Below are 26,729 nucleotides of genomic sequence, written 5' to 3'. Positions count from 1 at the left end.
TCAGCTGTTTTCTCCTCCCCTCTCAGCCTCCCCACGGCAAGTGGCAGCCAGCCCAGCCCCTGCCTCTTCCACCAGCACAGGGCCTGGCAAGGGGGAGAGGGGACCCCATCGCCCCCCAGGCCGGGGAGAGGGGGGTGAAGAGCCCCAGGAGCTGCCGAAGGAGCAGAGGTGAGGCTGGAGGTGCAGCTGGTGTGGGGGATTGGTGGAGGGGCAGATGGGGTGGTGGTGGGGACTGGGGGGGCAGTGGTGCAAGTAACATTATTTTCTTCCCCTGCCCTCCCAGTCTGCTTCGTGCCTGGAAGTGGGGGGGGGGGGGCAGGAGCAGAGCAGCGGCAGCTCCCCGGCCAGCTGTACTTCCTCACTGCTCTGTACCAAATGGTGCTGGGTTATTTGTGGCGGGGAGGGGAAAGGACTGTCTTTACTGAGAGAAGTTTTACACAACCCAAAAGGCGTAAAGAGACCGTCCTAGTTTATTGGGGTGGTAAAGAGGCCCATAAGAACAAAATATCACGTACAGTAACTCCTCACTTAACATTGTCCTGGTTAACGTTGTTTCATTGTTACGTTACTGATCAATTGGGGAACATGCTTATTTAAAGTTGCGCAATGCTCTCCTATAACATGGTTTGGCAGCTGCCTGCTTTGTCTACTGCTTGCAGGATTCTCTAGAAGAGCAGCCCCTCCTCATGGGGATTAGAACCGGGGGGGCTGGCAGCTCCCCTAAATTCCCTGTAAGGTATGTGGCTCGGCATCTGCCTAGTAGCAGTTCAGGTGGCCCTCCCCCCACTGCCATGCTGCTCCTGACCTTTCCCTCTGCCTTGGAGCTGCTCTCGAGAGCTTGCTGTGGGAGGGGTGCTGATATCAGGGTGTCCCCCTGCTCCCCCCTCCGTACCCCATCTCCATAAAATGGAGGAAGGGACAGTCACAGGGCTCTGGGACAGAAGGCGGGGCGGGGAGGAGCTTGCAGGAAGCTGTTGCTTCCTGTCTGAACTGGCTGATTTGCTTAAAAGAGCAACATACTTGAAGTGCGGTTATTGTACTTAAAGGGCAATGCACATCTCTCTCTCTCTCTCTTTCACTCATGCACGCACCCCCCAGCACTTTGGAAAGTCAGCACCTGTGCAGCCCTGCACGTGCTGTCAGGAGGAGGGAGTGGTGCGCTCCAGCTGGATCGCGTGGGCTCATCATCATGTTCAGTTTTTGCGGGGAAGCGTTTGCAGCTACTGCCCTGCATCTAGTGTGTTTCCTCCCTCCTGCCTCAGTCCGTGCTGCCTTGTAGAGTGTGAGGCTACATTAACAACAGCGTATTAACCCTGGAGGGCTCAGCTGAGTGCAAGTTCATCATTTAGCGGAAAGGCATTCCCTGGGAAATATCCCACCCTCTTACCCACCACCTCAGCCAAGCCTCCCAATCATTCATTGCGGTGTACAATATTAAACGGTTCATTTAAAATTGTTTAAAACTTATACTGTATATGTATATAATGTCTTTTGTCTGGCGAAAAAAATTTCCTTGGAACCTAACCCCCCCATCTACATTAATTCTTATGGGGAAATTGGATTCGCTTAACATCATTTCACATAAAGTCGCATTTTTCAGGAACATAACTACAGTGTTACGTGAAAAGTTACTGTATTTATTAACATTTCTTGACTTCAGGGTGTGTAACTCAAGTTTTTAGAATTCTTGTGGTTGTCAAGGTATCCTGGGGTTGGAGATGTGTGTTCATTATGTTCTGAAGGCCAAAACTATGAATGGGTTCAACAAAGAATTAGATCAGTCCCTCAGGATAGGTGCATCAGCTATTAGCCAAGATAATCAGGGATGTAGCTCCATGCTCTGCATGTCCCTAAACCGTCCTCTGACTGCCAGATGCTGGGAGTGGACAATGGGATGGTTCACTCAGTGATTGCCTGTTCTGTTCATTCCCTTAGAAGCACCTGGCACTGGCGGCTGTCAGAAGACAGGATACTGGGCTAGACGGACTATTTGTCTGACCCACTATGGCAGTTCTAATGTTCAGCAAAAATTACAATAGATTTTTGTCTTGGAGAAAGATGTTACAGGAGAGAGTATACTGCCTTTATTGAATATTTGAGAATCAAGTTGTACACACAAGCAATGGCATGCGGAAAAACACCAAGGGCTGGATTGAGAGGCAAAAGAGTGGAAGTCAGATAATCCAACAGAATAAACGTCTGCTCTAAAAATAAGAAGGAAAAAATTAGAATTAAAAATTCAGGGAATCCCAGCTGCAGATAAAACAACTTGGGAAACTGCTGTGAGATTCTATGCAATCAGATACAGTGATAAGGAATTCTTTGTTTCTGAGGGGATATATGTAAAATTTTTCACTGAATTAAGTCTCAGGGATTATCTACACTGGCAAGTTAAACGCTCTAACTTGCTGGCTCAGGGGTGTGAAAAAAAAAACCCTTCCGCCCCCTAGCGCAGCAAGTCCAAGCGCTTTAAAGCGCTCGTGTGGACAGGCTCGGCTCCCGGTGCTCGGAGCTAACCCCCTCGTCGAGGTGGATTACCAGGATCTCTGGCACCCGCGGCAGCGCTTTGAACTTTGTAGTGTAGATGTAGCCTCAGTGGGTTAGATCAGACCAAGAGGCGCTGCATTGACTAGGCATTTGGATGCCTGTGCCTTTAAGAACCCAGCCCTGGGAAGCCCATGCTGAGAGGTGCTGTCTGTGGGAGGGGAAACAAAAAAGCTCCTTTGCCCCTCCCCCCACCATTTTTGCAAACACTGGTGTGTCATCCCACTGGGGTAACTGTTACCCCCTGTGCCCCTGCCTGTGCCGGGTTTTGCCCTCTGTCACCGACTCACTTGTGGGCTTAACTCCTCCCACCCCATCCCTAATGCTCAGTACACTGTAAGTAGTACTTACAGAGTGGTCAGTTTGGATGAGCTATTACCAGCAGGAGAGTGAGTTTGTGTGTGTATGGGGGTGGGGGGGATGTGAGAAAACCTGGATTTGTGCTGGAAATGGCCCACCTTAATTATGCACATTGTAGGGAGAATGGTCACTTTGGATGAGCTATTACCAGCAGGATAGTGAGTTTGTGTGTGTGGTTTTTGGGAGGGGGGTGAGGGGGTGAGAGAACCTGGATTTGTGCAGGAAATGGCCCAACTTGATTATCATGCACATTGTGTAAAGAGTTGTCACTTTGGATGGGCTATCACCAGCAGGAGAGTGAATTTGTGGTGGGGGGGTGGAGGGTGAGAAAACCTGGATTTGTGCTGGAAATGGCCCACCTGATGATCACTTTAGATAAGCTATTACCAGCTGGACAATGGGGTGGGAGGAGGTATTTTTTCATATTCTCTGTGTATATATAAAGTCTGCTGCAGTTTCCACGGCATGCATCTGATGAAGTGAGCTGTAGCTCACGAAAGGTCATGCTCAAATAAATTGGTTAGTCTCTAAGGTGCCACACGTCCTCCTGTTCTTTTTGCGAATACAGACTAACACGGCTGTTACTCTGAAAACTGTAAGTAGTACATTCCTACCCAGAGCAATTTACTACACTACACCTGCAGCTTCTTCGGCTGCTGTACCGCTCCCAGGCCTGCCCTCTTCTCCTGAGGGGCAGCTCTGTGGAGGGGCTGGGGGCGGTTTGGTGTCTTTCCGATGTGCTACGGGCTATAAATGGCTGGTACAGCCTGACAGGACTGGCCTACTTCCACTGCTGTGGGCGGTTGAATCAAGGTGTCAGATCTGGGGGCAGAACTGCTTGGGGGAAGGATTGATTTGAGGGTTGGGGTCAGGTTATTTGGGGCCAGGCAGAGGAGGGAGTGGGAGCTTGTGTGCTGGGACAGAAATTCTCTTGCTTGGTAAAGGTGGGTGAGTGGGGGGCAGCTAATTCTCTCTCTCTCACACACACACACACCCCGGGGGTGACAGGGGGAGTTCAGACATCGACAACCCCAAAACCCAACATCATCTTGTTTTATTAATCTCATAATTTGGGGGGCTTACTGCGTGATTCTTGGGAGGCACGGGGCCGACTCATTAGTTTTGAGCAGTCTGGGTTACCAATACTGCACCTTTTATAGACACCTCCACTCCTCTATTCCCACCAGCTCAGCATTTCAGGGAGGGAAACACCCACCTACTCACAGCAGCAGACCGAGCATGTTCTTGAGCTTAGGAAAGTGTAGGGTTACCATACATCTGTATTTTCCCGGATATGTCCGGCTTTTTGGTTCTTAAATTGCCATCTGGGAGGAATTTTTAAATATCTAAAAACGTCTGGAATTTTGCCATTATTATTTTTCCCCAAAGAAGAGTTGATCATTCAAGAAAGAGAGTGAATGTTGATCATTTGAGAGAGTGCCCGCTTTTTCCCCCTAGCTCCCAGCGCTTGCGCCGGGAAACAGCTGTTTCGCACGGCTGGGAGGGAGGGGGGAGGAAGGGGAACGCGGCGTGCTTAGGGGAGGAGGTGGGGCCAGGGCCGGGATTTGGGGAAGCAGTCCAATGGGGCAGGGAGGGGGCGGAGTTGGGGCGGGACTTTGGGGAAGGGGTTGGAATGGGGGCCGGGAAAGGGTGGAGTTGGGGTGGGGCCAGGGGCGGGGGGGCACGAGCAAATCCTCCCCCCCTCCCCCCCGGGACAATCTCCGCTCACTGGTGTATTTTGCTTTCCAGAACCAAATCTCTGTACAACTTTTCATGAGTGATGTACCCGAGTATTTGGATTCTAATATCTAAACTGTATTGTTAAATCTATTCACCTAAATTTGGGTTATTGCTGATTATGCACTCTGTGTATCATATGACTTTAAAAACAAACTTTATATTTGTGGATAATCTAAGCACTATACGCAGATGTACAGACCCTCTTTTCCCAACCTATGTATTATATAATTTTTTTTAAAATTCAACACCTGCTGCTGGCAGAAATCTGCAAATGAAACATAGGTGTGTTGGGGAAACGTAATTGGAGTAGAGCAGAAAATTCAGAAGATGTGCATGCTATTTTAGAAAAGAAAAGAAATGACAGAAGTGTCTGCTGACAGTTCTGCATATGTAGATGGGCTATTCTATATGCATCGCACGCCCACAACGTTCATTCTCCTCCAAAGAGGAAAACTCTCCAGCCTAAAAAGAGTTCTTTCCCCTCATTGTTCTGATTGTTGCCGTACTGGGGATCTGATTCAGTGTATTGTTTTCCAGAGACATCCCTGCATTGTACCTGGTGATCAGTAGCCTTTATTTCAGAGATCCCCAACTGGGGGCATGCCCCCCCAGTGGGGCATGGAGGAAAGTCTGGGTGCAGGGAGCATGGCGTGGCCTAGGCCAGCCCCAATGGGGGACAGGGAGGGAGCACCACCCAGCCCCACTCTGCTCCCAGCTCTGCTCCGGTCCCGCCCTTAGCCACGTCTCCGGCTCCTGGCCCCGTCCCTAACCTTGGCAAGGCCCCGCCCCCAGCCTCAGCCCCTGGCTGCAGCCCCACTCCTGGGCGCGGACAGGGGCAAGGGAGGGGCGTGACTGTCAAAAGTTTGGGGACTGCTGCTTTATTTGGAGGAATGCTGACGTTAGATGTGGGATATAGTTCATATGAACAGTAATAGTTCCAACCTGTGTTGTCTTATGCCAAGAGCACTCTGTAGTTGACTATCCTCATGTTACTTTATAATTTCTCCTTTCAGTTACAGGTTAACTCTGTCTGAGAATAGATACGGGCTCAGCTTTGATCTTTAGACCTGGAAGTAATAAAAATATTACCATAAATGCCAGATGAGCAACAAGATGATTTTTTTTTCATGGGTTTGCTAAGGGAGGTTTCGTTTTGGGAGTGAGGTGAAAATAGAGTTGAAAAACAAAAAGTCAGCAAGGTTTTGAAGAACAGCAAAAGAGGCTCCTCAGACCTGTTACCTTCATCCGAAGAGGGATACCTGGAAAAAAGCCTGGTGGATAATCAGCCGAATATGAGCTCCCTGGAAAATAAGCCTGCTGCCGCCATGGCAACTTACCTTTCGGTAGGACTGGGTGTGCGTCTTTAAGGGCTGAGTGACTGTACTGTTCCTGTTACTTCTCCGCGTTTATTTTCTGAGTGGGTCGAAGCATCAAGAGAGAGACACTTCTGTTCAGTGGAAATCAACCCAAACCTTTCAATTAAATCCGCGAGGAGAAGCGGATCGAAATAATTAATTATGCAGGCTCATAAATGGAAAGACTTGCTTGCAATGGGAGAGACGAGATGAAGGCTTAAGAGAAGCTGTAAGAACTGATGAGATCATGAAAACACTGGGAAACTTCTGCCCGGGATCCATCAGATAGGTGAGCTTTGGTTACTTCTTAATTGTTGTTGTTATTATTTATTTGTATTGTGGTAGCATCGGGGAATCCCAGCCATGGTCAGGACCCATAGTGCTAGGTGCAGTACCAACACCGGACAAAAAGATTCCTTATTCTGTGGGGTTCAGCACCCCCGTTCTCCCTCTGGGGTGTCTGGACCCTGATTGTCACAATACCATCTATTTTTCTTTCTCTTTTTCAATCCTCCCTTTTTCTCTCCTACACCCCAAAAGAAAACTACTTCAGTAGAAGTAGTTTGCATAAAGACAGATGTTCAAGCAGAGTTGAAGTTCTCAGGGGAATAAGCAAAGGTGTCGGTTTATTTATCATTATTGTGGACTAAGGTTTTCAGGGAGCTGAGGTATGGAAATTTCAGTTCTAGGGTTTTTTTTTTTTTCCTGGTTGGATTGTGTTGGTAATTGTCTGCCTAGCGTTGGGATAGCTATTTTAAAAATATATTTTATATCTTGCCATTAAACACCAATAAACTTAAATACACACATCCCAGGGATTGTCCCTCATACATGTCTCTTGCTGTGAAGGCGAATCCGTTAGAAATGGCTGCCCCTCGCCAGGCTATTGGAGAGACATGACCACTGGATTCTAATGGTTCCACATTAGAAATTGATGCTTTCTCCTCTTCCCCAGTTCTATTGGGGAGTCTGGGGCCCCTTTCCCTTTAGAGGAACTGGTACCTCCCAAGGCTGGGCAGCTTCTACAGTAGACAATTTAGGTGGGAAATGTGACAGAGTTACAGGCCCGATGCTCTGGAACTGCTCTGTATGAAGCCAGCCAGGACTCTGGGTAGCGTGACTCCCCTCAGGGCACGCTGTCCAGGGCAAGGAGCCTCTTGGGCTATGGCCTTCCTGGGTCTGACCTCCGAGCATTCAGCATCCCTGTTCACACCGTACACTTCCCCTTGGCGGGTTCACCTGGACGGGCCCCTGGGGAAGCCAGAGGGCCCTGCACACCAACCCCGCAGTCAGCAGTGACTCTCAGCCAGCCAGTAAAACAGAAGGTTTATTAGTCGACAGGAACACAGCATAGAACAGATCTTGCTAGTACAGAAATCAGTGACTTTCAGCAAAGTCCATCTTGGGGGGGACTACTGAGCTGTTGAGGACCCCTCCCCACCTTCGAGTCCCAAGCAGCAGACTACCCAGCTTCCAGCCACGTGACCTCCCATACGCCTGTTGCTCCTTCTCCTGGTCTTTGTCTTGCTTCCTGGGCAAAGTATCACCTGGTCGCATCCCCTTCCTGGTTCTCAGGTTATGAAGGGCACCATCCATCGCTAATGTGCAGGCAGCTGGAGCAGCCTCACCTGCCCCTGCAGGCCTCAGCAAAAGTCACACATCCGTATTCTCACCACCTAGGCATTGGCGTAATAAACAGGGAAACTGAGGTACACACAGTGTTCATGCACAACAGTAAGACTCTCATACAATATAACAAAGGGGAAACCCCACTTTGTCACAGGGAGTTTTGCTGTAACCGTTTACATTTTCTTTTGGCTGGGGTAGGTGTCTGCACCTCAGAAAGGTCTGGCACTGGCATGGGTTTCTGTGGAGATTTTGGTTTTGGCTGTAAAGTGGCTTGGGGTCTGGTGGGCGTACCGGAGTCAGGATCAGTTATGCCACTTGTTCATTACTGCTTCTAGCTCAGTTGACTTAAAGATATCAAAATTACTTGCTGGAATTTCAGGTTGCAAAGACTTTTGGTCTGTCCTGAGATTGCCTCCTTACGAGCCTTCACAGCAACTTCTATAGTTCCCTGGGCTTCTTGTAAAAAGCGGCACAATTGTGGATGGGTCTGTGATAAGTCTGGCTGACTTATTCTCTGGCGAACCGTTTGTAACTGATTTTCTTGCTCTCGTGACAGCTACTAATTGCTGTTCTTTCCATTTCTTGTTTCAATCTTTCAATATTTAATTCCTCATCAGACTTTTCACCAAGACTGCCTGTGACTTTCTCTTTCCTTGCCTCACTGCTGGCTGTTTTTTTTTCAGATTCCCCTTCCCCCCCCGGCCCCGAATTTTCTGTGTCTCTGTTTTGATTCTTCCTCTGTTCCTAACTCCCCAGATTGTGCAATCCCTTCTGCTCTTCCTGTCTGATTTTAGCTCTCAATCTGTAAATGGGGGTGAGATTCTACCTTTGCTTATTGTGGGTCTCACCAGACCATAACTACTGGAATATCTGGAATTCTATTCACAACATATACAGATGGCAACTCCATCTTTATACAGGCATCCTCCTTATTTTTTGGGAGTGTTGGCCCATTCTCACCTTCAATATTTATGACCTGACGGTACGTATCCTCCAGAATGTTACAGGTTTGTTCGAATGCCTGCATTCTGTGAGCTAGGTCCACGATTCTCACTTCCTGCCCAACTGAATACTCTGGCCCCATTGCTTTCTCTCTCCACATGATAATTTCGTAACCAGCCTTTTGTAACTGTTTAATGTAAGTCAGGGCTCTTGTAAGACTATCCCTCTGACAAAGGAGTAGGAATTTACTTCCCTTGTTTGACTAAGCTGCTCTTTTACTGGTCTCTTGCTCGTTGGATAAGGCTTGCCTCGCCTCTTTTCTCTTAAATCTTCTTCCCCGGATATTACATGCCACATATATACAATCCATGGCTCATCAGGTAAGATGAGCTATTACCAGCAGGAGAGCAGGGGAAACCTTTTGTAGTGATAATCAAGGTGGGCCATTTCCAGCAGTTGACCAGAACGTGTGAGGAAGGGTGCGGGGGAGAGGGGGGGAATAAACATAGGGAAATAGTTTTACTTTGTCAGTTTTACTATTTCCCCATGTTCTCTTCACTAACTCCTGGTTCTACCGTACGGAGCCCTGTTAAGGTTCCTTGCTAAGCAACTGTGGGGAGATACAGTTGATGACAATGCTATAAAATCATCAGGACATTTGAACCAGGATCTCCATATCCAAGTGTCCCATGAGCTGTTTACGTGCTGCCCAAGATTTATTTAGTTATAACATAATCCTTATGATGCGCACCCCGTTTATTTTTTTTTCTTTCATTTATTTTTTTTTCTCAAGTTACAATGAAAATGAAATTATCGTCTCTCCATCATGGCTCCACAGCAAGCATCTCTCTGCCTGGTTTCATCATTTTCTTCATTAATTTACCGATTCACAACTTGGAGTCAGGTAGACGATACCACTCATGCATTGTCCTCCCCGTTGTTACTTATGTTATTTATTTGCTTGTTCCATTGCTTAGCTGTTAAGGCGCATATAGGGGCAAAATTATATGATTACATTACAAGTATCAGAAAAATAACATCACTTTAGCCTACTTAATTCTACCACTTGATCAAAGCCGAGAAGACTTCATCTGATGATCACGAAATCACCAGTCTTTTCCCGAGGGATGCCTGGAACATTCCCTAATTTTTTTTATTTTTTATTTTTTTTTAATTCATCAGCTGCAGCAAAGTTATTATCAAAATTAAAGCCAAAGCGCACAATTCAAAAAACCAAGAAACAAATAGTTTATGCTGCTGCTTCATGCCCATACAACATCATCGCACAACCTTAAGACACTAACAGGGTTTAAAAAAAACAAAAAAAACCCAACTTGATAAGTTCATGGAGGGTAGGTCCATCAATGGCTATTAGCCAGGATGGGCAAGGATGGTCTCCGTACCCTCTGATGCCAGAGGCCGGGAATGGGCAACAGGGGATGGATCACTGGATGATCACCTGTTCTGTTGATTCTCTCTGGGGCATCTGGCATTGGCCACTGTCAGAAGTCAGGACACTGGGCTAGATGGACCATTGGTCAGACCCAGTACAGCCATTCTTATGTTAAGTCTGCTCCCTTGCCCCTGCACCCGGGATGCCAGTATATGAAATTGTGTGGTAGCTCTGTAATGGTACTTGGGGAAGAATTTGGGGTTGAGTTATTCTGAACACACCAAGTAGCAATGCTTGTCAAAGAAGACTAAGGTGCACCGATTGAAAAGTTCCTCTTTTTTTCTCTCTGGTATAAGAAAATGTGAAACTTTGCTAGAGAAGGATTAGATGCTGTGATGTGTCTGTAGCCACCTGCCGAGGGCAGAGAAAATTATATATGTTCAGATTGGATGAGTAATCATTCTCAGGCATTAATTTATAGACAAAAGCAATGGCAAATCTTCAGTTTTTCACCCCTTGGATGACTTAAAAATATGTACATTTCTGCTAGAAAGAATGACCATCTTCTCTTTAACCTGTGCTGCATATTTTCCCTGCAAGTACAGCAACTGCAAAGACAGAATCAAAATCACTCCAGCACAGAACAATTGGAATTACAGTGATGAGAGTACCTAGGTCCCCCGACGGAACAATGAAATTCCATCAGAAGGAAATATTTGCTAAACCAGTCTCTCAGAGCCTCTCTTTGCCCATTTGGAAAATGAGGATAGTAAAACTTACCTAGTTGACCATTCATTCATGCTCCTCTGGAGTACAGATACCATAGCCTAGGGGCGAAATATAAGTAGATGGACACCCGCCTCCTCCACGTCAACTGGTGCTGTCTCATGAGTGCAGCTACCAACTAAGTGGAGGAATGTCCGCAGTGTGTTCACCACCAGTTCCTGAGGGCCAGCTGAGTTTGCTGAGTCTGCTCAATGCTGTCAAGTGCCTGCAAACCACACTTGGCTCACATTGCAGAGTCAAAACCAAACTCGTAGCATTTTACCGTTTTGGTTTCAATGCTTTGGGTGGATCCTCCCTTCTATTTTTTTTCTCTGTCTCTGCAGAAAAGCCATTTTACAACTGGGTTAGGTTTTAAGGACAGGTCATTGTGGGGGAGATGAAACTAGCCTCTTGAGAAAACGAGCACAAATTAGCAGCAGGTCTTAAAGAGCCATAGGCCATTTCCAAGTTGACTATGTACAGTAGAAGCTCAGAGTTGCGAACACCTGGGGAACAGAGGTTGTTTGTAACTCTGAAATGTTCGTAACTCTGAACAAAATGTTATGGTTCTTTCAAAAGTTTACAGCTGAACATTGACTTAACACAGCTTTGAAACTTTACTATGCAGAAGAAAAATACTGCTTTTAACTATCTTAATTTAAATGAAACAAGCACAGAAGCAGTTTCCGTACCTTGTCGGATCTTTTTGTAAATTTTCCCTTTACTTTTATAATAGTTTACATTTAACACAGCACTGTACTATATTTGCTGCCTTTTTTTTTTCTCTTTTTTTTCCATCTCTGCTGCCTGATTGCATACTTCTGGTTCCAAATGAGGTGTGTGTGGTTGACCGATCAGCTCCTAACTCTGGTGTTTGTAACTCTGAGGTTCTACTGTATGTAGATTTCAGAAAGGATTGAAAATTCAGCTTGAATCAGGAACCAGGTGGCTTCATAATAATGAGGCCAGCTCTGATCAAATGTAACCATTTATATTTTTTAATCAATCACCTTAAGAACATAAGAACGGCCATAATGGGTCAAACCAAAGGTCCATCTAGCCCAGTATCCTGTATTCCAATAGCGGCCAATGCCAAATGCCCCAGAGAGAATGAACAGAACAGGCAGTCAACAAGTGATCCATCCCCTGTTGCCCATTCTCAGCTTCTGGCAAACAGAGGCTACAGACACCATCCCTGCTCATCCTGGCTAATAGCCATTGATGGATCTATCCTCCATGAACTTATCTAGTTCCGTTCTGAACTCTGTTGTAGTCTTGGCCTTCACAACAGCCTCTGGCAAAGAGTTCCAGAGGTTGACTGTGTGGTGTGTGAAGAAATCCTTCCTTTTGTTTGTTTTAAACCTGCTGTCTATTAACTTAATTGGATGACCCCTAGATCTTGTGTTATGAGAAGGAGTAAATAACACTTCCTTATTTACTTTCTCCACACTAGTCATAATTTTATAGATTCAATCATATCCCCCCTTAATTGTCCTTTTTCCAAGCTGAAAAGTCCTAGTCTTATTAATCTCTCCTCATATGGAAGCTGTTCCAGGCCCATAATTATTTTTTGTTGCCTTTTTCTGTACCTTTTCCAATTTCAATATATCTTTTTTGAGATGGGGTGACCACATCTGCACACAGTATTCAAGATGTGGGGCGTACCATGGATTTATATAGAGGCAATATGATATGCTCAATTTGTTAAAGTTCATTTTCCTTGTGTCATAATACGTTTCACAGCTGAGTTCACAGTCATTGGACCGGATCAACCTGTCACTGCTATTGTGGGTGAGGACATTGTGTTACCCTGTCACTTGTCACCCCCAATGAGTGCTGAGGACATGGAGGTGAGATGGTTCCGGTCCCATTACTCTTTACTTGTGCATCGCTATCGTAATGGAAAGGATCAGATTGAATATCAAATGCCAGAATACACAGGAAGGACAGAGTTTCTGAAAGACGGCATCAGAAATGGAAGCGTCGCCTTGAGGTTACATAGTATCAGACCCACAGATGAGGGACGATACACGTGCTATTTTGAGTCAACTTCCTTTTATAAAGATGCCCATTTGGAACTAAAGCTGGCAGGTCAGTAACTTGTGCTTGTATTTCCAATAGCAATAGAATTTGATTTGTTCTTTTTTCTCATTTGCAGCTCAGCACCCAATAAGCTGGAAGCTTTTGGCATGTATGATTCTAAATTTAAGGTGTTTTTTCTACTCTTTTTGGCTCACCTAAGAGAGGAAGAGGTACGTTCTCCTGGGTGGCTCAGAGAGAAAAAAGGTTGAGAACCCCTGGCATAGGTTGCTTTCATGAGGCAGGAAGAAAATGACTCTGAACTAAACTATAGGAACCAGTTTACCCATGAGAAGCAGCAGAGATGATCCATGGTCCCTGTTGGCCACTGAGAGATCTATTGAAATCTGCAGGACACCTTCCTGAATACGTCATTAAAAGATATTCAGCCACAGATACCAACACATTTTCCATCACCGGTCTCACGCTCAGCTGCTACATATCTCGGGAAATTGTGAAATTGTGATGTGGCTGTAGATGTCTCCTCAGCAATTTACCCTCTAAAATCAATTTGAAAATGGGTACTGATGGATAAGATTGTGAATATCCTCAGACTCCCGTTATGAAGAGAGGTCTAACTTGTTTGTGGAAGAGGGACTGGCATCAGAGGTGACGTGTGGGGGGTGGGGCATGCTGGGTCACATCCCTGCACACACACACACCCCCCCCCCATTTGCTGCTTGGCTTGTAGTGAGCATGCTTACACAGACTGAGCATGCTCAGTAACACTGCTGAAGCCTGCTGCCCTCACTCTGCCCTCCCACTATTGGCAGGCATGGGTCGTCTCTGCCTGGTACCCTACTCTTTCAAGAGTGGCCATCAATAAGTGGTCTAATGGCTCCCATTAATTTGGCACCATCCAAGAGCAAGTGTCTGTACACTGCTCTCTGAGCACATCCTGAGCATCCGTCAGCAACAATGGATGACACTAAGGGTCTGTCTGCATTGCAGCCAGGGGCATGAGTAGTAGCTCATGTAGATATACCCATGCTAACCATCCTGTACCTAGCGCGCTAAAACTAGAAGTGAGAATGCCAGGGCCTGGGCTTCAGAGCAGCTTTCCCCACCCCGGGAACATACCCCCTGGAGCAGCTAGCAGTGAAGCCCATGTTGTGGCATCCTGGCTTTTACTTTTAGTGAGCCAGCTAGAGCACAGTTAGTGCTGATCCATCTGCCTGAGCTGCCATGCACACCCAGAACTTCAGTGTAGAGATGGCTGCAGCTGTCTTCTCCTGTTCTAACACTGTCCCCCTAAGCCAGACAGGTGCCTTTTTATGACTAACTTGACTTATGCACTTTATGCCATGGGGCACATAGGGCCTTCACTGCTGCGTTGCATCTTTGTTGGTTTCTTGCTCCAATCTTAGCTTCTTCCCAAGTCATTTTGATGGCTTTCGATTCTGCTTCTGTTGTGCATTGCCATGCATTTGTTGTGCTGAAGGTTTAAATACTTACTCCTTATGCTGAATATTGAATAAGTTATAATATTAAACAGACAAGTTGGACCAGGTAATATCTCTCACTGGACCAACTTCTGTTGGGGAGAAAGCCAAGGTTCCTAGTTTACAAAAAGTTCTTCTTCAGGTCTGGGAAACTAACTCAGCGCGTTCCATCTTGTATTTACCTGTGACACTTGGGGTTAGTTTCCCAGACTTGAAGAAGAGCTCTGTGTAAGCTCAAAAACTTGTCTCTCACCACAATGGAAGTTGGTGCAATAAAAGCTATTACCTCGCTCGCCTTGTCTCTCTAATATCCTGCGACCGACATGGCTACAACACCATGGCACAATATAAAATTAAAACAGTTTTATTCCACTCTCCTCCAGCTCTAGGCACTGGTCCTCTCATCTCTGTTGAGGGTTATCAGGATGGAGGGATCCGAGTGGTGTGCCGATCGGCCGGGTGGTACCCAGAGCCTGAGGTTTTCTGGAGAGATCTCACTGGACAACATTTACCGTTGCTGTCTGAAACAAAATTCCAAGGGGATAATGGCCTGTTTGAAACAGAAACTTCTGTAATCATAACAGAAACCTCAAACCAGAACATCTCCTGTTCCATTAGGAGCACAATCCTCAAACAAGAAAAGGAATCAACAATTTATATAGCAGGTGAGTTACTGTCCAAGCCGCAATGTGACCATCAACACGCACGCACCTGCAATTGGCTAACCGTTAAAATATGTCTCTACCAATGACAACTACCTTAGTAACAGCCACTAAGCATTAACATGGATGCAAATGAATAGTGATTGAATGGTACATAAATAATCAAACAGAGGATGCTGTGAAGGCCAAGACTAGAACACAGTTCAAAAAAGAAACAGATAAGTTCATGAAGGACAGGTCCATCAATGCAGGGATGGTGTCCCTAGACTCTGTTTCCCAGAAGCTGGGAATGGGCGACAAGGGTCGGATCATTTGATGATCACCTGTTCTGTTCATTCCTTCTGGGGAACCTGGCATTGGCCACTGTCAGAAGACAGGATACTGGGCTAGATGGACCTTTGGACTGACCAGTGTGGCTGTTCTTATTGTGCCTAATTCCTTCCCAAGCTATTGTCTCCCCACAGCTGAACAGTAGCAGATTTCATGGCCTCACAGGTTTGCTGCGCGTTCCGGGAGAGATCACCAAGGCAGAGTCTGGGTATAGTCTCAGTGCAACATATTTTATTTCTGCTCCATACATCAGTCCTTGAAGTGAGACGGTCACAAACAGTATGCAAGTGAAACTCTCTGTCAGAAGTTTCAGCTGCCTTGTTCCCCGGGAACAGCTCTGCTCCAATAATTCACTCTCCTTAACCGTGCGTTCGGGTGACTCCAGCTATAGCAGACAGCTCAGCTCCGTTCTGTGCTTCATACCAAACAAAGTTCTAATCAGGTTTGATCAATGCAAACAACAGCCGCAGAATGTGTGGTGTGGATTCACTAAGAGTGGGTACGTGTCTGGAAGGTGGGGGCCACTGACACACAGTGATTATGGCAGGTAGGGCAGTATTTCTAGTCTGTACAAGGAGCGGTAGGTGAGGCAGACTGGCTTTTTGCTTCCTGGCAAAATGGAGGCGTTGCAGAGCGAACACTCCCTACCACGGCGCCTCCTGCTGGTTACCTCGGGAATTCGCTGGATTCCAGCTCTCGGAGTACCCTCTGCTGGCCGGTGTCTTGCCTGCTGCAGGCCCCGTGTCCCTCCCAGACCCCAGTGCCCCTTACCTTGGGGTGCTGCCCCACAGCAGTCCCCACACTCTGGGTCTCCCCTCCCAGGGGAACCCCTTCCCCCTATTCCTACCTTGTTTCAGTGGCTACTTCCAGTCGTCATCTAGCCCCTTTCTCTGGGGCAAACTGCAGTCTGTAATGGCCACTCATCATCTGCAAGGGGGTTGGACCAGCTGCCATGGCCTATCCCGAGCTGCTCCTCTGCAATCCCAGCACCTCCTTGGGCCTTTACCAAGGCCTCAGCTTGAGCTGCTCATTCATACCCTTAGGCATTCCTCCAAGTGTTCCAGTAATGACTGGGATTGATTTTGTTCTAGTTTTCCATATTAATTCATGGCAAATTATGAAGAACTCTTGTGTTCTCTTATTTCTTTTTTTTATAGTTCTGTTGGCTGGTATGTCTTCTTTGTCGTCTTTTCTACAACAGCTATGTCAAACCTGTTTGCCTGCACGGTTTGGTCTGTGACAATTGCCAGATTCCATTAAATCTTAGCCTCTTCATTTTCTAGAACGTTTTCAATTTGGTGATCAGAACACTGCATGGTTCATTTGAATATATATTTACCACAGAGGCTCCAATGCAGATGCTTGGCAACCTCATTGTGTCTATTCATATATTCTTTCCCAGCCAGGATCCTGCAGGCCCTCAACACGTGCTCCACCATCTCTTTATTTTCAGAACACATTCTGCATCTTGGGGAGCAGTTCTGTTTAGTCAATTTCAAATGTAATTAGGCCTTAAGAACTACTCTTGGGCACCCATAATGCGGCTATCTCTCTTTTGAGGATAACCATCTATAAGCCATTAATTTGTTAATCTTCTTTCACTAATGGGTCTGATCTCTCTCCAGGTATTGCTTTTTGTGTACATATTTTGGGTCTTTCTCTGGTGATTTGCTTTCTCCTTTTTCTTATGCTTTCTTGGACTGGGATACGCGTTCAGCCATCACCTGTTGTTGTGACCAGGTGGGCTTTTACTCTAGCTGACTCCTTATATATTTTGATGTTGTATTCTTCATTGTCCGTTACTTCACCCATACAGAGACTTTTCCTCCATCACATCATTGGATGGAAATCCTCTCCATATCTTGATTAACATTCATTAATCTATGTATTACTAGGAGTTTTTTTCCTTGTTTCCCAATTTTTTCTTCTCTGATTGATTCCAGTTTATCACTCCAGCCGTGTGCCATACTTACGTTATCACCCATACATTGATGGCTCAGACCAACTTCTTTGTTGTCTTTAGAACAGTTTTTATTTGTGTATAATATTTTTTCCTCATGTCTTCTGTGATTTCCTTATGTTGTACCTCTGTCAGTTCCCTGATCCTGAGATACTTGTAGGGGCCAGGGTGAGCGAGATCCTGGGTAGTGCCTTTGTTGACTTGTACGCCATCAGACTGAACCAGTTTCCCCCGCTTTACAGATGCCAATGCACATTTAGTTGATCCAAACCATAGCTTTATGTTTTCACTAAACTGTTCTATGCATCTCAGCAGTCTCTGTATCTCCCTTTGTGACTGTCCGTACACTTTCAGATCATCCCTGTATAGCAGATAGTTGACTGGTGGTGGCTCTTTCCTGATATGACAACTGCAATTTGTCTCCTGGGGCCTCCTTGTGAGTTGCAGCACTGCTACCGCAAACAGCTTTGATGCTACGGAATCCTCTTGAAAGATTTGGACCTCATCGATGAGATTCCCTTCCAGGCAGAGTCGAGGGTCCCAGTTAACCATTCATTGTTGCAGAAAGAATATGATTGTGGGAGGAACCTTGCACATTTTCAGTATCTCAGTGATCCACTAATGTCGCATTCTCTCATATGCTATTTGGTAGACTACTCTAGCCCATAAGGGCTTGTCTGCCTTCATTATATTCCAATGTAACAAAAGGAACCTACAGGCCTGGATCCTGGAAGTCAGTAGCTTAAGCAAGTTAGCATAAATACAGTCAAATATAGTAGGCCTGAGATCTTTGGCATAGCTAAATGGCCAGTTACTGTTAGATTCTGGGGAACTAGGAATAGCTCCCTCAATAGCAGGAGTTGAAATCTAACAGGAAACAGCAACCACAGGAACAAGGAAGTGATCACTGCAAACTCACCTGAGTAAGAAGTGATGGATATGATAATGAGAGAACTGGAAATATGTATGAATATGCTGACTTACAGGATAAGTGCACCCCAATATTATGAGGGTGAGGAAGTCACATTTGGGCATGGAAGGCTGAGCATTAGAATGAATAATCATGATGGTGCTCCAGCCCTATAATAGGGCAAACCACCATGTGGAGGGGGTTAGCTTTCCATCATTGGACCCTTCAGCTCTATGGTTCTCTACCATCAATCTTGGGCACTGAGGAACCTGGATCATCGGACTCACTTGGCATACTAAAGGCGGGGTTGGTCCTTTGTCTCTTACCACCAGGTCCTCAGGGAAGGGTTTGGGTAGGCAAATCTAAGAGCTCATGCAAAGAATGATACCGCAGTTATCCCCAATGCCGTGTTATTCATAATTGTTTATGTGGCTTGGAGCTTTTCTGGCTTTCTTATTGATTTTAATAAAAATCTCTAAGGCTTTGCTTTGCCCACAGTGTGAGAGTCCTCGCCCTACACCTCGAGGATCCCTACAAGATATTGAATTTGTTAGTTTGAGTTCACTGTAGCCAGATTCTAGGACAAGAACCCTCTTGCCCTTAGTCTATTAATCAGATAACTGGCAACCAATACAAGTATAATTAACAATTAAAAAGATCAAGCAACACTAACCATACCTCTCTAGCTTTTTCTTCTTTCTGTTTTGCATCCTTTGTGACCTTTCTGTTCAGTGTCAGGTGATTTTGCATCCCTTTGATGTTTGCTGTGCAGTCTTCTTGCTCGGGATGCAGCATTCCACTGCAAATTAGCACAACACAAATCTTCTTTGCCAGAAGTGCCATTATAGAAGTTTCCACACAGTTGGTAAACACGTGATCGGCCTGTAACTCTGAGAATCTCTGCTTCTTTCTTTCTTTCACCATCCACCTTGGGCATCTGTTCTTCAAACATTTGTTAATTTTTTCCAGTAGGCAGTCAGAGAGAGTGGTTAGTCATTTCACCCACAATCCGTGCACCCTGTTTAATCTTCATGCTTTCTAATTTTTCATTCCTCTCAGTGTTCCATCTATTTCTTTCTTTGATATTTCTGTGTATTCCTCAATCGTGGGGGGTTTTTTTTCTCACATTTTCCCACTGTTTGTGTTCCATTGTTATAATTCTCTTATGCTGTTAGTAGTAGTAGTAATTTGAATATGGTACCTTTTAAGAACTCTAAAGTTTGGGGATAGGGGGGAATCAGAAGCCAATAAATTCATAGTTAAGATTAAATTACAAAAAACCCACATCTTTGGAAAACTGGAAATTTGCAGGTAAGATAGTGAAATCTTTTTAAATCTATTTTTTTTTTATAAAGGTAGTATAGACTCAAACCATGGATCTGTGTCTGGATTCTTCACTTTAGCAAAGTTTTCTGTGTGGGTAATTTTTATCGTGTGGGTTGTTTGTCAAAAACTGTTCACTTCAACTATAATTTATTATTATATGTGATATCACAGCATTGAACAATATCTCAACAGTGAATCAAGCCAAGCCCACTTTTATTCACTGATACCATATATCTCTGTTAAAATGATCTTGGTTAGAACCATTTTTAGGTCCGTTTCTGATCCCTTTCATAGTGTAAGCAGGGCCATCTCTGGTTCCTCGTCTCACCCAAATTCTGCTGTAAATGTATATATTTGTAATAAAAACCACTTCATCTTTGTCCTTGCTTCCAAAGTAATGCCAGTTCAATTTTTTTTTTCCAGAACTTTTTTTCCCGAAGAAATCTCCCTGGATCGCCATTCTGTGCACCATCCTGGTTATTCAGGGTTTTTTTATTGGCCTCTTAATTTATCTCTTGACAACAAAAGGTAATACATTAAATAAGGAAGTAAACTATAAAGAGACATTCTCTTAATAAACAATTTTTAAGGTTATATAGTGATGGTGATGACTCCATAGTTAAGGTTGTTACTTTATTTTCAAATTATTTCAAAGTCTGTTTTTGTTCCCCCCTCTAAAATCCCAAAACAGTGATGTCAGCACAAAAAAATTATAGCCCTAGGGCTGTGGGTGATTTTTGTTCTGCAAAATTGGAAGTGATTTGAACAAAGGGTTCCCAATTTACAGCATCCTTAACATGGGAATGTTCATCCAAACTCCATTTTTTTTTCTTTTACCATTTCTTAAGAACAAAACAAAGGAGAAAAGTAAAATTTAGTGTATTGGACTTCGCAGCTGAGATCTAGAGTGCAGAACCAAAATACACTTGTATAAAATGGAAATATGCAATACGGATAAGGCCCAAATTGTCACATGTCACCACTGATTTGAATTGCCTCCGTTTTTTGTGTAATGAATCCAAGGGTATGGCTTGACTTCAGAATTAGCCCTGGCTTTCACTCAGATGTTGCTCCTAGCCCCATCTTCCATTCACACACACATTCCTCTGGCCTGAGTTTAGTGGTCCCTTCCACCCAGGCTAGCTCACTCAACTGGGGCTGTGCTTTCAGTCAGGCTGGTATTACAGTGAGGGCTCCGGCTAAATCACTAGAATTCTCATGGTCCCCTAGTTCCTTCCCATAATTCCCCCGGATGCCCAGAAGGACAGACAAGTTCTCCCAAAAATCACTGGAAAAGAATCGTAGAGTGGCTCAACTTAGCAGAGCCCAAAGAACCCTGGGATATGTCCCCGGAAGTCCTCGTATTGCACAAGGGTGAGTGTGACAGTAGTGAAGACACAGTAACTTTCTGAGTATGTGTTTGCAGAGCGGCCACAGACCTGGCCTAGGCTAACCTGGATGCTCAGACCCAAGTGCCAGTCATTCACGTTAACTCTGCAATGAAGACACACCCTGAGACTCCTGGAGCCTGGTTTTAAGATCTGAGGAATCCCAGTTCCAGCTGAAGTCAAAGGTTACTGTAAATGTTGAGCTCTTCTGAAAATCAGGCACAGGGTGTGTCATGCTGGGCCTGTTAAAACTCAGAAACCCAATCAATGACCTTTTTCACTGTGCACCGGTTTTGTGGGTCCTGGAGCCAAGAGATCTGGGACCCCATTCTGGAACTGCCCCACCTTTTGCACATGCCTATTTGCATTCGGAGCAGAGTCACTTTATCTTGCTTATAGTGGACACACAGACACCTTGTCTGGCCACTCTGCCAGTGTACCCCAGGGCAGTCCCTCGGGGAGGTTTGAAGAGCTGTGGATAAATTTTGACCGTAAAGGGCCTAGTCTTTTTACTGTGGATCCCCGGGGAAAAGAAATGTAATAATAATACTGTATGTATTTCTGCTTATTTTTTAGAGAAGAGGGCTGCAGAACGTAGTAAGTATTATTCCCTCTCCTTTCACAATATTGTGCACACAGCTGCATCCTTGTTTGGGGGGTGTTGCTTGTTTTGTGGGTGTTTTATTTCATTTGGTTTTTAATTAAATTTTTAAAAGGTGTTGCGGGCTGGATTAATATTAAATATGTGGAATTTCACATTGAAAGGAAACTTTAAAAAAAAAGTTATGTGACTTCAGCATTCATGGTTTTATAGAAATGACCCATCAGCCTTAATGTTGGTACTGACAATCTAATAGAATAAAGGCATGAGATTTAACATATACAATGAAGGGAAAATCTAAGGGCCTGATTCAGGAAAGTTTTATGCTAGAATTTAAGTGTCTCCCTATTTAGGGCAGCCCTTAAGCACATGCTTAACTTTAGGCATGTGTTTTTGTCCCATTGAAGGCAATTGGGACGTAAGCGCATGCCAAAATTTTGCATGTGCCTAAACCTTTACTTTCTAGTAAGGACATGAGGCACTGAAGACGGAAAGTTTATATTCTAGAAAGTGAAGATACAATAAATCCTTAAAGCATATACAATAAATCTTTAAAGCATAATATTAGTATATTTATTTCCTGTTGCTATTTCAAATCTTTGGAAATAATGATAATGGGTTCAGACCTCCTCCAACTGGGTTGGATACAAAACCAGGGTCTTTCCCTTCTCTCTTGTGAGATTTGGAATTGGGTCCATATGATACAATTGAGGATTTGCCATGGACATCAGTGAGCGAAGCATTAGACCTTCAATAAAAGGGGTTATTTGTTTTTGGTTGTTTTAAAGATACACTAAAGTTATCTCCAGGTTAAGTATGATGATAATATAGAAATAAATATTAGTTACTGGAAATTTCTGTAAACTCGCTATTCAATGTGTAGCCTTTGAAAGAGAATGGCTCATGTATTGTATACGTATTTCTGACATTATTGCATGGTAACTTTTTACTAGAACTTATAACGAGAGATATTTGGAAGATGTGCTGGACATTTTGCTCTTTGAAAATTAGTTTTCCCCCCAAAAAGTCAAAATATTTTAAAAAAGATAATAATGGAACCCAAAAGTTTTTAAAAATGAAAATTGTCATTTCAAATGGACATTTCAGCACAAAGTATGGTTTTGTCTGTTTAAATGGAAAAATGATCTGAAAATTGATATTTTAATTTGAAATGAAACAAAAATTGTCTCATTTCTAAATGTTGATTTCCATTTTTTTTTTATTTTGACATTTACCCACATGGGAATCATCATTTTTTTTTTCTCCAAAAATTACCATTTCAATTAAATATTTTTTGCAGGAAAAGTTTTCAAACACATTTTTGACCAGATTTACTTAGAACCGTTTCCCCCTTTCCACTCCCCACATTTCATTCTGTATCATATTGCTGCCTGCTAATTCAGTGTTCGTTCAGAGGAGTTCTCATGTCTTATTCTTGATTGCAGGGTGGAGAAACTGCCTTACAGAAGCAGGTAATAAATGTTCATATTTTATCAAAGCCCAAATCCCATCCCCCGAAGGGTTCCTAACATTCTGTTTGCTTTTTTGACTGCCGCTGCACACTGAGCAGATGTTTCAGAGCAGGGTTGACCATTTTGGTTGGACGTACTTCTGGAGCTTTCATCACACGATATCATCTTTAATTAAAGATGAAACTTTAATTCCTGGAGACTCCAGGAAACTCCTGGAGGGTTAGCAACCCTATGTCAGAGAACTATCCACAATGACTCCAAGGTCTCTTTCTTGAGTAGCAACAGCTAATTTAGACCCCAACATTTCGTTGGGATTACATTTTCCAGTGTGCAGTCCTTTGCGTCTATCAGCATTGAATTTCATCAGCCATTTTGTTGCAGGCAGTTTCCTTGCTCAGAAATCCCTTGGTCTGCCACACCAGCAAGCTGTGTGCCCAGGGAGTTCTGGCCCAGATCTACAAACCCAGACAAGGCACCTAATTCCCAGTTTTAGGCATTACTGTGATCCACAAAACCCCTGCCTGGCTGCCACCTGAACGGAGGTGTCTGAACTCTGGGATTTTCACTGCAAAAATGTAGGCACCAAGGGCCTAAGTTTCTGCCTCTGGGCAGGCAGAGCCCTGCCTCCTTCTAGGCACCCAGGTGCCTAGATCTCCCATCTAAGCCCCCGTGTGAGCCAGAAGCCAGGGAAGACGGCCTGTCTTGTCTGTGGGGCCCAATCTGATAGGCGGGCTCAGAGCTCTGAGTAGAACAGCTGAAAGAAAAGGCTCCTTGTAGTTTTCAGTCAGTGCTTGGGGTACTCACCCAGGATGTGGAAAACCTCCAGTCCAAGTCCCTCTCCACCTGTGAGGAGAAAGGGATTTTTAAAAGGGGCTGGGATGGGGACACGAGCCAGGGGGTTCTCTCAGGCCTCCCTGCCCAGGGCAGGTGCAGGGTCCGGGGCTTCCCACAGCAGCTCAGGCTCCATGGGGAGCTCTTATCACAGCCCAGCTCTGATGGCACGGGGACGGGACTTTGGGGGAAGAGGAGGAGCAGGGCCTGGAGGCCACATAGGTGGGTGGGTCCACAGGGGGGAGAAGAGGAGCAGGGAGTGGGGGCCACGGAGCGGGGTAGGGCCACAGGGGGAGAAGAGGAGCAGGGACTGGGGGCCATGGAGAGGGGCAGAGCCACAGGGGGAAGAGGAGGAGCAGGGGGCAGGTCCAGGGAAAGGGGTGGGGCCACACAGGGAAGAGGAGGAGCAAGGGTGGGGCCACAGAAAGAGGTGGGGCCTGATGTTCCCCCCCACCCTCGACCGAGGTTCTGGGACTGTTGGCTAGAGCACTCACCTGAGAGATGGGAGATCCCTGTTTTAATCCCTTCTCTTGAGGAGGCAGAGTTAGGCATCTCCTCCAGCCCAGGTGAGCACCCTAGTCGCTGGACTAAAGGTTAGAAGGGAATGTGCATTTTTCCTCCCCCCCACTGTTTTGTGCAGAACTAGCCAGCCTCTGAGCCCATCTACCAGCTCAGGCCCTGCAGGCAGGACAGGCACTCAGCTGCCTGCAGCCCCCAGGTTCATGGATCTCAAGCAGAGATAGGCACCTCCGCGCTGTCCAGACTTGGGCATTATCTCCATGAGCAGGGCGGGGCTTAGCACACACCCCTCCCACCATGTTAGTTCAGGCAGCGCCCTGTCTAGCATGCCGGCTTTTGTGAATCCCCTCCTTAAAGTGCATCTACCCTGCACAGTATTCTTGTAGCAGCGCATAGCGTGCATACCCTACACGCCCTCCTAGCACGGGTATAAACAGCAGCTGTAGACGGTGAGGCACGGCTTAGGCAAGTGAAGTCACCCATGCGCCCTGTGGGGATGTACCCTACATGGCTCTGTACATGCCCAAGCAACACCTTCCCCAGAATGGGCTGCTGCCTCCCCACTGCCAGAGCCTTTCACCTCTGTAGGGAGCTGCTGGAGCCTTTCCCCGCCACAAGGGAAGACGCAAGCCGTGGGGAAAGGCTCTGGTGAGGGGAGACAGTGAGAAAAGTCTCCGACAGCTCTCCACTGCCAGGGCCTTTCCCCATTGCCCCCACCCTGCCAGAGCCTTTCTCCGAAACGTGTAGCTACACCTCACAGTGTCAATACAGCCTGCTTTTCACTGCACTGTGTGGCTACACGGACCCTGCACAATACTGCCCGTGGTGTGCAATGTAGATGTAGCTTTAGGGGCCTCTCACTCTCCCCATTCATATAGGAAGCCTAGGCACCTCACTCAGGATTTGGGGTTCCCATGGTTTTCACAGTGATTTTCTAGGTGCCTAAAAGTTAGGTGTTGTAATGCTGAGTGTCCCTTGGTGGAATGGGGAGCTCTGGTCTCTCTGCTTCCTCTCAGGGTCACTCTCACAACTGCATCTCTGGCTTTCTCCCTGTAATTCTCTCTCTCTCTCTCACACTCACTCTCACACACACACCCCCCCCGCAACAAAGGAAACCCCTCAGACCATGAAACTTCGCTCTGTCCTGCATTTGTAGCCTTCCTTGGATATGCTTTTACTACGTAAAGGGGCTTGATTGCTCCTCCCATGGCTTGTAACAGAGTGAGCTCAGCACACCCACTGGCTTTAAGGAGGTTTTTTATTTATTTATTTATTTTTAAATTCAAGACCGTACACACACATTTCAGCATAATCATACTGTTCTTTCCCCTGCTCTTACCTGAGGGGATCCAGCAATGATCCCTGATCTCAGCTTGAGAGAGAACAGAAGCATTAACAGTGGCAGATTTCTCCTGGTTGGAAAATGGAAGGGAAAAAAAAGTTTTGCAAAAAAATCTTTTTAAAATGCTTTCCTTTTGAAGTGTTTAATATTTTTCTGTTTTAGGATTTTATGAGGAATTTTTTTTCATGATTTTTTATTTTAAAATGGTCAAAATTGATTTTTTTAAATTTATTTATCCAAAACCTGTGTTTTTGCAAATGAAAAGTTGGGATAACATTTGTGATCATTTTAAAATAGTAATTAAAATCTGTTCATCATCCAGCTGTCCTTCCTCCCCCCAGATATACAATCAAGAGAGAGGAGATAAATTGATTCACTCTCCAGCTGGGGCAGATTCTGTCACCGACATGATGACATGCCACCGACAGGGCTCAGTTCTGTCTCTAACACTCTGATTCTCTTACTCTCTCCAGAGAGGGTGACCCTGGATCCAGAGACCGCAAATCCCTACCTCATCTTGTCTAAGGATCGGAAAAGAGCCAGACTGGAAGGCACAGACGAGAAGTTGCTCGCCAATCATGAGGGATTTATTTATTCTCCCTGTGTGCTGGCCTCTGAGGGATTCACCTCTGGGACGCATTATTGGGGGGTGGAAGTTGGGAGCAAAGGAGGCTGGGCTGTGGGGGTGGCCAGAGAGTCTGTGAGGAGGAAGGAAGGAGTAGTGATCCTTAATCCTGAGGAGGGGATCTGGGCTGTAGAGCGACAGTGGTGGGGTAAGTTCTGGGCTCTCACTAACCCTATGACACGCCTGTCCCTAAGTAGGAAACCTGAGAAGATTCGGGTTTCTCTGGACTATGAAGGGGGGCAGGTGGAATTTTTCGATGCTGATAATGTGAAACCATTCTACACTTTCCACTCGGCCTCTTTCGCTGATGAGAAAATCTTCCCTTTCTTCCGGGTTGGGGGTGCAGGAGCCCACCTCAGACTGTGTCCATGAAAAAGGGTACATTATTCCACTTGGATTCACTCAGATGTGTTCTCATCAACTTAGGATATCTTTCATTCAGTTTATAAAGATCACTTATAGCTCCTCTTTAGCTTCGTACTAATTCCCTGTAAATAAAGAAATTTTGAAATAA

The 26,729-nt window shown here is 45.5% G+C and overlaps 1 protein-coding gene across 2 annotated transcripts; it reads left to right on the top strand.

Moving 5' to 3' along the window:
• LOC140898401 (butyrophilin subfamily 1 member A1-like) lies at positions 1–26,729 on the top strand. 2 transcript variants are annotated; one of them, XM_073312206.1, is made up of 9 exons: positions 1–168; positions 5,664–6,288; positions 9,364–9,474; positions 12,472–12,819; positions 14,633–14,914; positions 19,861–19,965; positions 21,402–21,422; positions 22,872–22,898; positions 26,064–26,729. In XM_073312206.1, the coding sequence occupies exons 3-9, from the start codon at positions 9,369–9,371 to the stop codon at positions 26,585–26,587; spliced, it is 1,413 nt and encodes a 470-aa protein (XP_073168307.1). In that variant the 5' UTR covers positions 1–168; positions 5,664–6,288; positions 9,364–9,368; the 3' UTR covers positions 26,588–26,729. The 2 variants fall into 2 exon arrangements, with proteins under 2 accessions (XP_073168307.1, XP_073168305.1); XM_073312204.1 differs by having other exon boundaries at positions 5,658–6,288.

The sequence above is a fragment of the Lepidochelys kempii genome, chromosome 14 (assembly GCF_965140265.1).
Source record: "Lepidochelys kempii isolate rLepKem1 chromosome 14, rLepKem1.hap2, whole genome shotgun sequence".
NCBI classification, from domain to species: Eukaryota; Metazoa; Chordata; order Testudines; family Cheloniidae; genus Lepidochelys; species Lepidochelys kempii.
This window is presented reverse-complemented; position numbering and strand designations above follow the sequence as displayed.